General features: G+C 44.5%; 1 protein-coding gene across 1 annotated transcript in view; it reads right to left on the bottom strand.

The window, feature by feature from the left end:
- Window positions 1-14694, bottom strand: part of unc5a (unc-5 netrin receptor A) — a 169160-nt gene that overhangs the window by 136210 nt on the left and 18256 nt on the right. Inside the window, 1 exon segment of the mRNA XM_042075476.1 lies at window positions 12737-12863. Within this exon segment, the coding sequence (XP_041931410.1) occupies window positions 12737-12863 (127 nt within the window).

The raw sequence follows: 14694 nt of genomic DNA, 5'->3' as shown, positions 1-14694 counted from the left end.
CACACACAGAGACACTTTAGAGTGAGCGACGTCGGAGCTCAGCTGTGAGTGAAAAGCCTCCTTAATCGGTGGTGGTGGTGGTGGTGCCTCAGCATGTGCTCGGAGGCCTGGGCCCCGCCACACCTCGCGCCGCTCAGCGTGCGTCTGCGGGCGCACACTACAGAAAGGAGGGCACGGACTAATGGGGAGAGGAAGAGCGCGGCGCATGCCTCTCCTGAGATGTGAGCATGTTGTGGGTTTTTTTCCCCCTCCTCTCGTTTCATTCTACCCCTCCCTCCCTCCCTCCCTCCCTACCCTCGCTTCACTGCCACTCTTTTCTTTTCTGTGTGCTCTTAGACGCGCCTCTTTTTTTTTGTTCCACCCCTCGCCAATTCGGAAATGCCATTAGTCGCTCTGGAGACGGTGATGCGCGGTGACAGCCGCCGACTTCTCTGGTCAAGGGAGCAGCCTCGGGGTATGAGTGTGTCACCAGCCCACCCCCACCTCCACCCCCACCCACCAGCCCCCAACCCCCTTACGTGCCACTGGCTCTGGTCATAGCTCCCAGGGATCACCTTTGTTCTACGGCTCTCCAAAGGAGGCCGGCTAATTGTGTGTTGAAGGACTGAAGAACACAGACACACACACAGAGAGAGAGAGAGAGAGAGAGAGAGATTGGTAAGAGGGTGGTGGGGGGGGCAGTTCATTTTTTATCCTCAAGTGAGACTCTTGGTGGTCTGTCTGAAGAGCCATCTCTTTTAACACCGGGTGCACTCATCAAACACACCGAGAGAGAATTCGGGTGAAATTAGGGACAAGGTACTTTCAACTACGGAAGCCCGCTAGCTCTCTCTTCTCTTCTCCTCCTCCTTCTCCCCCTCTCCTCCTCTGTTCTCCATCCTCGTTGCCATGCCGCCCGCATCTTCGTGTCCGCTCTGTGGCTACTGTCACAGAAATTAGGACTGTGTGCAGAATGCGCTCACATAGCAGTAAGATGCCTGGCTAATATGATGAGACAGTAAGGGCGGCCATGGTGAGAGGTGTGAGAGCGTGATAGCCAAGACCTCAGCACTCAGCACGCCTCTGGGATTGATAAATGTGTTGTCGTCCAGGCCAGTTCTTTCATCAACTCACGCCAGAGGTGCTAATTCTGTTTGGCTTTTAAATGCAGCAGTACTGATGTCTTTGTTTCAGGATAAAAGTCCTTTTACATTTCTCTTTATCACTGCACATTCACACGGATCCATCAACTGTTAAAAAATATAGACCCAGACGGCTTTACAAACTACTTTGGCCTTTTAAAAGGCGTGTCCAGTGTACCAAAGTAGGAAACGGTGGTTGTTTCACTGCCAGCAGATCCTTCAAAATTAGACTCCATCTGTATTCAGATTTTTTTTTTAAATGCAGACTCTTCCTCCACCTGCATTTAATTAGGTTTAATTAGAAGAAATGATGGAACGTGTTATATGATGGTCTTCGCACGTCAGTTTTAAATCTACCTTTACTGTGAATTTCTTCCGTTCTAATGGCCTCCAAACAAACCGATTTGGCAGCAAGACCACGACTGTGTAAAAATGCTCTTCTTTTCCCCTTTCCCCCGTTTTAGGTCGTATTCAGAGAGTGTTGTTTGGGTCCTATTTTGCGAGTGAAGAGGGTGCTTGTAACAACGGATTTAAAACGGACTTGTCGAGACACAGGAGACAAATTATACTCCAATCAGCTTCTCTCTATGCCTCTTAGTGCCTTTGCGACATGATGCACAAGGAAAGCTAATGTGTGCCATTGATTACGGTAATAAAATCTGAAAGGTAAGACAGGCTTGTTAAAGGAACGCTGGAGCTCACAGAGGCAGGACAAAAAGGCCTTCGGCAAGGAGGGTGAGGGGGGTGGGAGGGGGGATGCGAGGGGGGTGGGAGGGGTGGATCTTATGCCGGTTACCCGGCGAAGGGAGTGGAGTCGCTTTTGTATGTGACACTGGTCTTACATTTCCTCCGTTGCTCCTTTGTACTGGATGTTCAGGAACAAATCCCTTCTCTAAATCTGGGGAGGGAGCTGGGGACTGAATTTTCAAAAGCACGGGCCTCGCTGAGCCTTTACGGGGCGAGGGAACACTCTAGAATGATTACAGCTACCATTCCATTCCTTTGATATGCTTTCAATTAAGAAACAATTAAGAATTGCATTATACTTTCAGGAGTGTCTGATGTATGAGGGCATTGAGATAGTCTTCTGCAGGACTATATGTGCGGTCTTGGGAGCCATTAATCGTCCCTTCCCAGTATGTATTTTTAACTAAGTAGATCCACTTGACATTGGCAGCTAAAGTACACATACTGTATTAATATCACCATGCAAGACTAATGGAAACATACAACTTATCAATTTAAAAACAGCTGATTTCTTTTGTGTTCTAAAATAACAATGCACCAATTTCATTAGCATAAACCAAACGGTAACGATATACAAGGTCATCGTTCACACGAGTTGAACAACACAGCCAGTCGACACAGTGAAGAAGGGAAAAAAGGGAGAATTTCCTGTCCAACAGTTATGCTAAACTGTTACAATTAGAGCTAAAATTCGACCCAATATCACGATGGTGAGATGTGATGAAGTGATTCAGCCGATAACCCCAGCTCCGAAGTCTCACTTGAGTAACTGGGTGGGCCCTTGTTTTCCACTCCGTCTGATTGTTGTTTTGCCAGGACACCTTTAGCGAGCCACAAGAGCTTCCCTCCAATCACCAGTGTGAGTCAGGACCACACCGCTGCCACCGCTAGCTCCCACCGAGCCCCGTCCTTTTTATGAGGCCTGGCAAACAGACGCATGACTCATCAGCAAGTCGGTGGACCACCTTCTGAAAAGAGCACCGCAGAACATGCTGACGAAAATAGAACGATTTGTGAACATTTGGTGGGAGTTCACACTAATAATGTGAACTTGGCATTCGAAACACAACTCCATCTCCGGGGCATACGCTGCGGGTACACAGCGACTGTTTTAAGCGCGGTCAGATTCATTCTCTCCTCGGTCAGCTGAAGTGGTTTACAGTTCGCACCGGCGGGCAAGATCATGTACCTGCCTTTTTGTTGAAGCCCAGCCCTCCATCCAATACCTATTAATATTGCACGAAAGCTGGCCGGCTTACACTGATCGAGATTCAGCAGAACAATACCGAGACCACTCGAGGTGCACATACAGGATGTCTTTCAACCGGTCTGTAGCCTAGTGAGTAATAAAAGGGATGGCGCATTGAATTTTGAGGCAGAGTCTTCATGTCGGGCTTCTCGCTTCACTGGACCTTTTTTTATGATATCAAGGATACGACCCAGCTCCTGCTGCTGAGGCGAGAGATTTTGAAATAAAAAAATAAATAAAAAAAGCTTTGTTTACAGCCAGACTAGAGAGTCGCTCATAAAAAAAACCCAACAAGTTCATGTTAAAGTCCTCTTAACCTGTGGCTCGGCGATGGAGCAGATTAAGAGCTCCTGTTCTGTGTGTGTGTGTGTGTGTGTGTGTCTGTCGAAGGATCGGAGAGTGCAGCATGTGCGTTTAGTCACACCATGACACACAACACACTGGGCTGGTGACGACAGCAGCATGAACCTTCAGCACCCAGAGCCTCAGAGGGCCGAACCTGACGACTATAATCAGCAAAACACATGAAAGAATCTATACACATGCTCTTCGGCATCAATCTTCAGTGCCATTTAGCATCAAGACGGTACACTGTTAGTCAAAAAACAACTACAAGAGTCATGATCCTACCCAATCAACAACTAAGAGTCATGATCCTACCCAATCAACAACGTTACACAGTGCACACAGTGCACCTGGCCCATACTGGCAGTGTTAGGCATCCTTCTCTGTATTAGAAGTCAATGTATTTTAAAGGTTACAGTTACATTGTGTTGCTGACTGAACCTTACTGAGAAATATTGTTGTAAACTCATGTCCCTGAGACTCAGTCTAGATTGTGAGGCAACTAGTGTGTGTGTAAGGAGTTCAAATCATGGCTCTATATCACCTGAAGCATTTGCTACATTGCGTAACATTTGGAATAGCATCGACCATCATTACTAGAGAATTCATGGCTGATTTACTGGCGCCACCTCTCCAAGATGAGACGTGTGACTAGTACCCTCTTTTCGAGGGAAATCAAATCGCACAACGTTTGCAAGGAGAGCGGTTATCTCGGAGCTCTACATCATAACAATGCTGGGGCCCCTGGGACACAGTCATAAGAAGTGTCAGAGGCAAGCTGAGCATAAGAAGTGTCAGAGGCAAGTCCTTCTGAGCCATTTTCCAACACAGAGCAACATGAACTGAAAACATATCTGACATTTGCTTTCGCTCCGAGCAAACATCTCAATGGAGGGCATGTTGAATTCAGCTGTGCGGCCTAAACAGTGGCCTACATACAAAAAAAAAAAAAAAACGCTACAAATACACAGTGCAAAAACCAGTCAGAGGTGAAGAAGCAACAGTAATGTCGAGTGTATTAACTCAATGGCGCATCCTCTCTCTATGTGATCTTTTCAACCAACGGGGTCAACAGATGTCAGTTGATTCAATTCCCAAATGAATCAACATTTCTAAAAATGACTATTTAGTAATACATTGCATAGGAGTTTGACTGCTAATACGGACACTGAGGACAGAGCGAAATATGACTGATTTTGAGCACTCATCAAGCAAATATCAAGATAGATATCTAAATCAAGAGATCATACTATAATTCATTCCAGTGTTTCCCATACATTGACTTATTTGTGGCGGCCCACCACAGTATCAACATTGACCACCACACAATGAGTTTCCTGGTTGTACTAAATTGTGCTTAAATCTGGTTAGAATCATAACCACACTTAATTCTGCAAACCTACCACCACAAATATAATTCAATTCTGTGGGAAACACTGCATTCTTTGGAAATTGTGAGTATAAATTATGTGTATTCTACTTTCACCAGCATGCCATACAACAAGTTATCAAAAGCAAAAAAAAACACTCCTTTCATAATGGGCTTCAGAGGCAGAGACTCTCTTATTTCCTTGTGTGACTGTAGTGCTCCGCGTGTTGTCCTTGCCCAGAAACAGGGCTGTTTTGCCTCGTTGAAATCGCATAATTAGCATGCTCTGGAAAACTTTTTCAGCAGGCTAAAGCCAAGCACTCCACAATGACAAAACCTGGCGTTGGATAGCATTTGTTAGAAGGAATAAAAGAAGCACACATGCTCCTAGCGCACAATGCATTACCTTGAGCGCTGAATGGGTGGTTATGTTTCTCAAGTGATAATAGAACATGTTTTCTCTTGCTGCTGGTAGAGCATGTTGCTGGAAGCATCAAGGCCACGAGTCCCATTTCTGATTCACCACACCACTGTGCACCTTCCTTCAATCTGAAATCTCATTGAAGGCCTCATCATAAGGTCTTATTTGACCAGAGAAGCAGCAGCTACAGTCAACAGAATATCTGGGTCTCACAAATGTGCGTCTGCGGCGTATTATTCCTCATTGTATAACACACCCATCATTCAACTACACTGTGCTGGGGTGCAGCACCCCCATAACCCTAGTCTGATAGGAAACACACTCACACCAGGCCTTTTTTTGGGGAGGGGGGGGGGGGCTTTTACCCCACTGTCCCCCATTACCCCCCTCCTCTCATCCCCCCTGCTTCACTACTCACCCAAACCTCCCTTGCCAATCCAGGTCACTGCCACCATTGTGGCTGGTGCACCCCGAGGCTTGGACTTGACTGACAGACAGACCTGCTAAACACACTGCTACCAATCTCATGACCAGTACGTCTGTGCGAGGCAGACATCAGGACTTGACATGTGCGTCCTTCAGCACACAGCCTGCATTACTCGAGGCCATAATGGCTGCTTTGATCTCATTTTGTATAGGAACCTGAATATTTAATACAATCCCGATGGCATTCCAATGATTTAATGTATTTGAGCAATACAAATGGTATGGTAAGACAAATGGATGGTATTCCTACAATTTAATGCAATCGAGCAATACAAGACTGTAGTGTTTACATTCACTACCAACCAGATCACCATGACTGCAATGCAGTAATTGAACCCAGGTCATGAATATAAACATGTCATCAACTCTTCTCCCTGCACTTGAATAATAAAAAAAAATGTTTTCAAAGCAGAAGCATTGATTATCTATCGATTATAGCAAAACTGTAATTACATAAACATCAGAATCATCTGTGATTCTGGACTGGATCTATGCAGCGCTAAAGGTCAATTTCATCATGTAAACCACTCAATACCACAAGGTCCTTTGCAATTGCATGAATGGGCAGTGAGGTCATGAGCAAAGTCATTTGGTCTTTCTGTCAACTAATTGGCATGAGGAGAGTCTGACTGGCTGTATCACAATGCAGCGGCTACTGCTAGAACAGGGCTTCATCATAATTCACCATTACAGAACTCTGCCAACAATCCAATTGATAATTTCTGCCGTAATGGTTGTTAGATGTTGTGAAATGTCCATCTGAATTCACATGAATCCATTTTATCAGCATTTATTCTGCAGCATTTAAAATAGAGAAATGACTCACTATGCTTTAGGGAAAAAAAATAGTAGCGTGCATTTTCCTTACAAAGATCAACACATTATTGCAAAACAAACAAGATACTCTATAATAACACTTTCCCTTCTTCCTATTTCTGTAATGGCAGGACATTTCATTTTCTCTCTTTCTTTAACCCTTGGGAGTGGGGCCTGTGTGGAGGGTAGATGGCGATGTTGACTCAGTTGAATTGCTGGCCCTGGGCGCCTGGACGCATGAACATAATGACGAAAGGTCAGCAGGCTCTCTCTCTCTCCCTGTCAACAAAATCACTTCAGCCGGACAAGCCCTGGCAGTGGGTCAAGCCGACAGCCACACAAATACCCTTGCCATGACGGTAGCAACACCACCTCTGGCCTGCCTAAGGTGGTCTCCAAATTAATCACACGCAAAACATACACACACACACACACACACGTACGGCGCGTGCGTACACAAAACACACACACACACACACACGATTGAAATAGCAGCCCTAAGTCCTGAATAACAACACGTCATGCAGTGTCACTCTCCAGTTAGAATAGCCCTGCGGTATTTATGGCGGCAGGTACAGTGCTCCTTTAGGAATAAACCTGATACTACACAAAACCAGTGGAACCACACTGGTAGAAATTCATCTGAGGTGGCCAACTATTGGTTTGTTTGACAAAGCCATTATTGAACATGGAGGCCGTATGGCTGCTTGCAAAAGATGAATAATCAACACAGTGGAAGGTGAGACTGCAAATCAATGATGGATGAAACCCGCCACACAGTCTTTGATCCCTTGAGCAGACATGTGTACTACTTAGCAACTCCTCCCTTTTGAAATGATGGGATGGCAGCAGGGGCCACAGCCAATTGGAGATTCGCCGGTTGTTATGCCGCTCCCTAGTGGCAATCCTATGCAATCCAGTCGGCACGGCGAATACAAATAATAATCGCTCTGGCAACAACTTGGACAAACACTGGGGCTGCGAAAGGACCCACAGGACAGCCATAATAAGCCAGCACTGAACCCCTCTGGGGTAGCACGCGCCTCTTTGTCATTGACCGATGGCCAATTAAACAGTTAGAGGCTTATTGATCACCAGAGGACAAGGAAGCCTCCCCAAACCTCAAAAATGGTCCGGGTGCGAGAGAGACAGATGTGCTTCTATACACATTACTGGGGAAGAAACCACAAAGCGTCACTCACAATCATTCTCACTTTGTCAAGAAACCTCTCCCAGAAGAGTACAATTTGTTAAAGTGGAAAAAAGAGATTCAAAAAAAGAAACAAAAGGGAAACAGTGTCTAAAAAAAAAAAGCCTACTTAGGAGGAACAGAAGTCACCTGGCACAGTGCATATTTTGAGTAGCGAAGCAGATGGCTCATCACCATAGGGTCCAGATCTTAAGGAGACCTTTTGGACAGCGATGGCGAGTCAAGCAGAGCATCAGCATCAAGCCAAAAGGCACCCTGGGAGAGCGAGGGTTTGAACTCCCCAGGTAGCTGACCCTAGGGCTTTTCGATGACTGCTGCTCTTGACGATGTGCTGAGAAGGCCCGGGCCGTCCACTCGCGGCGGCGCAGGGAGAGGAGAGCACACTCAAGGTCAGCAGAAAGGGTCGAGCCGCTCCGGTCAGCAACGCCGCCTTGGGAGGGAGCAGATGATTAGCCTCTCCGGCGAGCAGAGCGATGCAGATCTTGGGGGCTCGACAGACCGATCTTGTCTCCCTTCTTGAAGGGCGTTTTTTTTCAAGACGGTTTGCCAGTGGGAGCAGGCGTCAAAAGAGCGAGACACACAGAACGACAGAGTGAGACAAAAAGATGGAGAGAGAGAGAGAAAGAGAGAGAGAGAAAAAACAGAAAGAGAGAGAACTACTCTGCTGGGACCTTAGCCCCCGCCATAGGCAAAGCCCCAATCCCCTGCAACTATTCACCTTTCTCAACCACCTGAATCATGAAAACTGTGTAATTGAGGCAAAAGGGCACATTTTGACAGAGATTTAGTGGCATTGCAGAGCTTTCTTTTCCCGACTGCATAAAATAACCCCCCTTCCCCAAGAGGTTCCCACATTGTCATCCTCACTGGCCCAGTCCTCTTCCTCTCCCGATCCCCCCTCTCTTCCTCTCCTGCTCTGCCCCCCTCCCTCTCTTTCCATCCCTTTTTCATGCCCTCCCTCTCTCTCTCCATCCCTCACCATCCCTCTCTACTTTCACAGGAGCTATTTGCATTTGACGGGCAAGCTGTGGACATATTAAGCTTGCTGGAGATAAGAAGCACACACATTTGTCATCAAATGGAGCGTAGTCTCGCGAATCATTTAGAGTTGACCGGAGTTGACTTGCACTGTTTACCTTTTCTTCATTTATGCTGATGCAGTGTACGTCCAACCATTAATCACTCACTAGAGCTGGTTTCATCCAGCATCGCAATACATCATCCATTTCATGAAGGAATTTTAAAAAAATAGCTCATTAATAAATAGTAAAGTGAAAGAAATCAATGTAACACCTTATGTACCATTCTAAAATATGCTATTTGTTTATAACAATAAGAAAGTAATGCATTGGCGTGGGTCAAAGCACAACAACACATTAGTGCTAATTTTCTACCTGCAGCAATCAAATCCAATTCTAAGCACTAAAAAAAACCCTACAAAACAATTCCATTGGGATACTCGGAAAAGCAACATCAGTTTAATTCTCCATCTTTTTACAAAGCACAATTTACCCATTACTGGATATTTCCTGCTCTGGTAACATCATGCTAATTCACAGGGCTAGTGTCGAGGGGTACAAAAATAAATTATTATATGGTAAATTCCTTTCCTGCGATCACTGAGGAAGTATTCTCTTTGCATGCATCATTGGAAATTCTCAGTTCTCACTTGGGGGGGGATCCAAATCCTTTTTTCCCCTATAAAATTAACATTACCATGTGAAAGACCTTACCCCACTAATATTGTACATACTGATCATTTGCAATGCATTAGCTTCGGGACAGAGAGGAAGTGGATTAAAATGTGTGTGACTGAGAGACTTGTACAGCCAATATATTATGCTAATCGTGCTACCTTCCTCCATATGTATATCTCATTGCTATAACGCAGACAGTGTGCTGGGAAGATGGAACATGGTTGACCTAAATGCACGCCATCACAAAGGAACATCTAAATGACCGTCTGCGTTTTGCTGAGATGGCATGCTTTGCCCTTTTTTTAGAGATAGTGGTGACACTGTGGTTGACGTGAATAAGAGATCATCATTATCATACAGAAGATATGTTTGGATCAGTGTGTGTGTGTGTGTGTTTGAGTGTGTGTGTGTGTGTGTGTGTGTGTGTGTGTGTGTTTGAGTGTGTGAGTGAGAGAGCGAAAGAGAGAGAAGAAAGTGAGAGATAGTAACTGTAGCTTTGCATTTGACATTAGCCATCTTGGAACTCCTCTCGCTCAACAGCTAGAAAACGGACCAGAGAGAAAAAGGAAAACAGGCCTGTAGTCTGGCGCTGGGTGCCAAGGATGGGGAGCGGTGTGATGTGGATGACTGCATGACTTATCTCCATCTTCTGAAGGACACAAGATACTCGCAGACAGGCACATTTTCCCCACAATACTCCCGTCAAGGGATTTCAAGCTCACACACACAGAGAGAGAGAGAGAGAGAGAGAGAGAGAGAGAGAGAGAGAGAGAGAGAGAGAGAGAGAGAGAGAGAGAGAGAGAGAGAGAGACCCAGAGTCTGCCATCCTCTTTTGTCTGAATGAAAATCTCTGTTGTTGAAGCTCCTACTGATCTCCCAGAACACACAGCAGCGATAGGAAGTGGCCGACTTTGCCGTTTCCCATAGCCACTAATGTAGACTGACAGGTCTGGCTTTAGTTTTGACTGAATTACGAGGAGAGGACAAGCCGAGACTTTGATATTGACAAACGCTAAGTCAGCCCTTTCCCACTCTCCGTGCCGGAGGCCTCGTGTGATCTCCGACGAGCCCGTCTGCGGCCCTCGTGTTGTTGGAAGCACCTCTGAAACGATCTCCGAATCCAAACCGTGGACCACCCAACCTCAGACACGACGCGTCCTCTTACATCCTGGCTTTAATCTTCACGCTGGGACTTAATTGAGTTTGTATAAAATCCCCTTACAACAACAACAACAACAAAAAAAAAGAGGCGAAAAGCATAATTAATGTCCCTTACACGACTCAGTAACTATGACAGGGTGGAAACTATTTTTTGCATAAGGCCTTGTATTCAGAGGAGAGGGGGAAAAAAACTCCTCTTTAAACCAACGTCTGAAACAGCCTTGTAAATATCACCGCACTGTTATTTACTTAGTCTGAAATATGATGTCCCTGGAGCATGCCTGTTTATTTCATCTTAATTTATTCATAATTATTCCCTAATTAATGCGGCTGAAAAGCCCTCTTAATTCATCATTGCGTGTATTTTTGAGTGTCCTGGAGCAAGAGCAGCAATTACACAACTTTTAACATGTTAGCCTTCTGTCCATACTGTGGGAAGCCATCAAGAAACAAGCACAATGGAAATGAAGTGTGAAATCCTGACAAACTGTTCTAGCCACACTCACCAGCCAGACTCCAGCTGTGCTTCTCCCTGACCATAATAGGAGCTTGCGACCCAGACTTTCTAAGAACAATAGGTTCTAATAAGCAAGTAACTGCGTGTACATTTCCGCAGAAGGGATGTTGGTACAATATATAGCAAAGGCAACTTGGTGAATTGAAAGATTTGCCCCCACCCCAAAGACTTCTATTTGATCAGAAATCTGAGTCCAAATCCAGATGACCAGATGTTCCAAGGCAATTTCATCACTCCCCCCTTGAGTTCATACATTTAATTCTATCAGTAAAACATTCATGGACCCCATTGGGTTGTAGTGTTAGTAGACCCAACTGAGTAGAATATTGTATGATGTTAAAAGAGAATGGAACAAAATAGTGGATATTTCAAAATCACTACATGCAGGTGTAAGCCTAACACCTGCATGTTAATGTTTATTTACATAATATAATGTTACATTATTATTATTTTGTTCATGTTGATGAACAATAACTTTGTCACTTGAGTGATGAAAAGCCAACTTTACTTTAATCCTACATGGTAACCATATAATAAGCGGCATTGTTGTAAAGGAAATAATCAGGCGCACTATGGGCTTATAAATATTACAACATATGGATCATCCCACTAGCGACCCCCTCCAATATTTCACCGTGCACTAGGCTGTGAACGCAACTCTCCTCCTTTGAATTTCGGTTTATAACGTTTGAATTGATTTCCATGAGACGTGATGTCTCCGACCTGATGAATCAGTGACCTAACTCATCAGCATTAGTAGTCTAGCGACCGACTCAGTAAAAGCCGTCAGAATACTGCAAATGCAGTAGGCTACCAGAGCTAAAGGATGTTGGAAACGTGACATCGGCTTTCCAACGCTCAGTGTAACACATTCGCAAGGAGGGGAGTAGTCTACTGTATGTCTGTTCCCACAACGCAGTAATAACTTAAACAGTCCTTTTCAACCATGCAATTTATCATACGACGAGAGATCCTTGCCTATAGTGAACTGCACGTTAACTGACATGAACAAGTGCGTTAGTTATTCGGTGATAAGAGGGATGTGTTCTGCCTCCGTTGCCACGTAGGTTAGCCTCATGTCCGTGCACCTCCGAGGACACTACGAGCGAGGAGACGGTCTCACTTACACATGTAGCCTAGGCTACTATCACTGAAAGTTGATCACATGCGGTCGCTTCTCCCGAAAGAATAACAGTTATGATTAGGCAGCTAAAATGTTTGCGAGAAAGGGCAATCTTGCTACTTTCGTGAGTGAAAACAGACGGTGTTATCTGTCATAAAGCTGGAATGAACTCATGTGATGAGCTGTATGCGAGTTCAGTCACAGCAAACTCCCTTAGGTAAACGCAGTGTATTACCGTAGCCGCAGATAACTGACAGTTCAGTCTATAATTTACCCTAATAAAAATGACTTTTTGAACTCACAGTCCCGTTAAATGTTAGACTGCGCGGTTTGATGTTGGCACACTCAGTGACTCATTGGCATCTCCATGGAAATAACACACGTGCGAAGGAGACATAGAGAGATAAGTGAAGGTCTTCCTTATATCTTAAGGTGAACCACAGCAAAACAAAACAAAATTCACGTTTAACTTACCAATGCAGGTAAATCCGATGGAAAGGATCCAGCTGTATGCGAGCATTACTCTGAATCTCCAACGGACAAAGGGACCCAGGTGTAACGACATCATGTTTTATCACCTTGCGTTTAAGTTTGAATAACAGCAATCAGTAAAAAAGGGTCTAATAATTGCGTCGTCTGTCCAAATGTTAATTCTGGCGCTCTAAACGCCGTTATAAACGCCACTGCATCAAAGTCCTCCCCTCAACAAATCTCCTCTTCCTGTACCATAGCCATTAGTATCCCCGCCGTGCGTCTTCGTTGCTCAGAAACAACGCATCACAGGTGTGGTAAATAAAGGAAGAATTGCAGTGCTCACTACTCTCAGCTTCCCGGCTGCGAGTCGTACTGCACTGAGCGTAGTGGTGGTGTAGCATAAAAATGCTGGCCGCTTTGTCCTTGTTTGCTTTCCAAACCGCGTGTGAAACAATACCAGCCTTAGACAGAAAATCGTGTAAACTAGTGTTAGAGAGAGAACATCTGCTTGTATGGCAATGCAGAAGCGAGGGAGATGAGAAGGAAAAGCAGAGCGGGGCGTCAAAACCAGGAGTGGATTAGTCTCGTGGACTGGAGTACTACACTTTTATTTCCTGTTTCCCCCCCTTAAAGATCAAGACAAGTGTATAAGAAATAGACTATAATTCAGGCGTCCATGGCAACCTAGCTGGGATATGTTTGAGTGACGGCGCGCCTTTAAAAAATCGGTTAGAATTGATCTGTGGTAGGTTTAGCCCCTGGATATTTTGGCAATAGGCAAGGAGCTTTGGCAAATATCACTTAAAGGTCACGTATTTTCTCTAGCCATATACGTATCATTTTGTAATTGATTGTGCACCAGTAAAGATGTAGAGATGTATAGAGTTGCCTTATATTGACTTTCAGCTAGGTTTTGGTCAAAGGCAGACATTTCCTGTTAATCAAACGAATGAAGTCAGAAACATTAAGTTAGTGTAACAATTATGGATGATACATCAACATGAACAAATTGAACATAGTCTAGAAGTAAAATATGTTTAAATTAGTTTATTTGGAATAGCCTACCTTTGTCAGCTGTAAGCAACAAAATTGAATGCACACTGTTAAAATCTGTAACTAGAGATGTCTGCCATTCTTTCCAAACACAGTGAAGGCAGAAGTAGGCTGCAGACAACAACAAGACCATTACGAAAAAGAACAAAACAAGTTTTTATTTTTTTATTCTTTTTTAACAGAAAGACTTTGCCTAATCAGACTCTGGCAGTAGGCTACTCATGCAATGTCATGTGTCAAAAAGAAGTATACCTCCAACAAAACAAACCTAAGACACAGAAAAAATAGTCATTCCTCTTTAAGACTTGATCTTTTCATGAAACTAAATAAAATCCTCTTCAACAGTACCCTAGTTTTGTAGGGCCCTGAACGCCAATCTAGTTCTATAACAACACCATCTAAAATGGATATCAAATGTAATGAGTCATTTGCAATTAATATTTTCCATATTTCTGAAGTGGAAATGAAGTTTAATTACCATGTACTGTATAGCTGTTCTATATTCTCTTCTCTGTGTATGTGTGTGTGTGTGTGTGTGAGAGAGAGAGAGAGAGTGTGTGTGCATGTGTGTGTGTGCATGTGCTGGAGTAATTTTGAGTAACTCCAAATGTAAATAACATTCTCCTCTCTATTAGAGTACCCGATAATGTGTGCAGTACTCCTTAGAGACTTGGGGTCAGTTTTCATTTAATGGTGGTTGTGTGTGTGTGTGTGTGTGTGTGTGTGTGTGTGTGTGTGTGTGTGTGTGTCTGTGTGTGTGAGAGAGAGAGAGAGACAGACTGAGAGAAAGCATGTGTGTGCAAAGAGGAACAGGGGTCATTCAATGTGTAGTGCTTTGATTTGTGCAAACACTGGAAATACACCACAAGAGACCACAACGCTCTGTCTGGCTCTCCCAGTGGGGA

Source organism: Alosa sapidissima, chromosome 20 (assembly GCF_018492685.1).
Source record: "Alosa sapidissima isolate fAloSap1 chromosome 20, fAloSap1.pri, whole genome shotgun sequence".
In the NCBI taxonomy this organism is placed as follows: domain Eukaryota; kingdom Metazoa; phylum Chordata; class Actinopteri; order Clupeiformes; family Clupeidae; genus Alosa; species Alosa sapidissima.
This window is presented reverse-complemented; position numbering and strand designations above follow the sequence as displayed.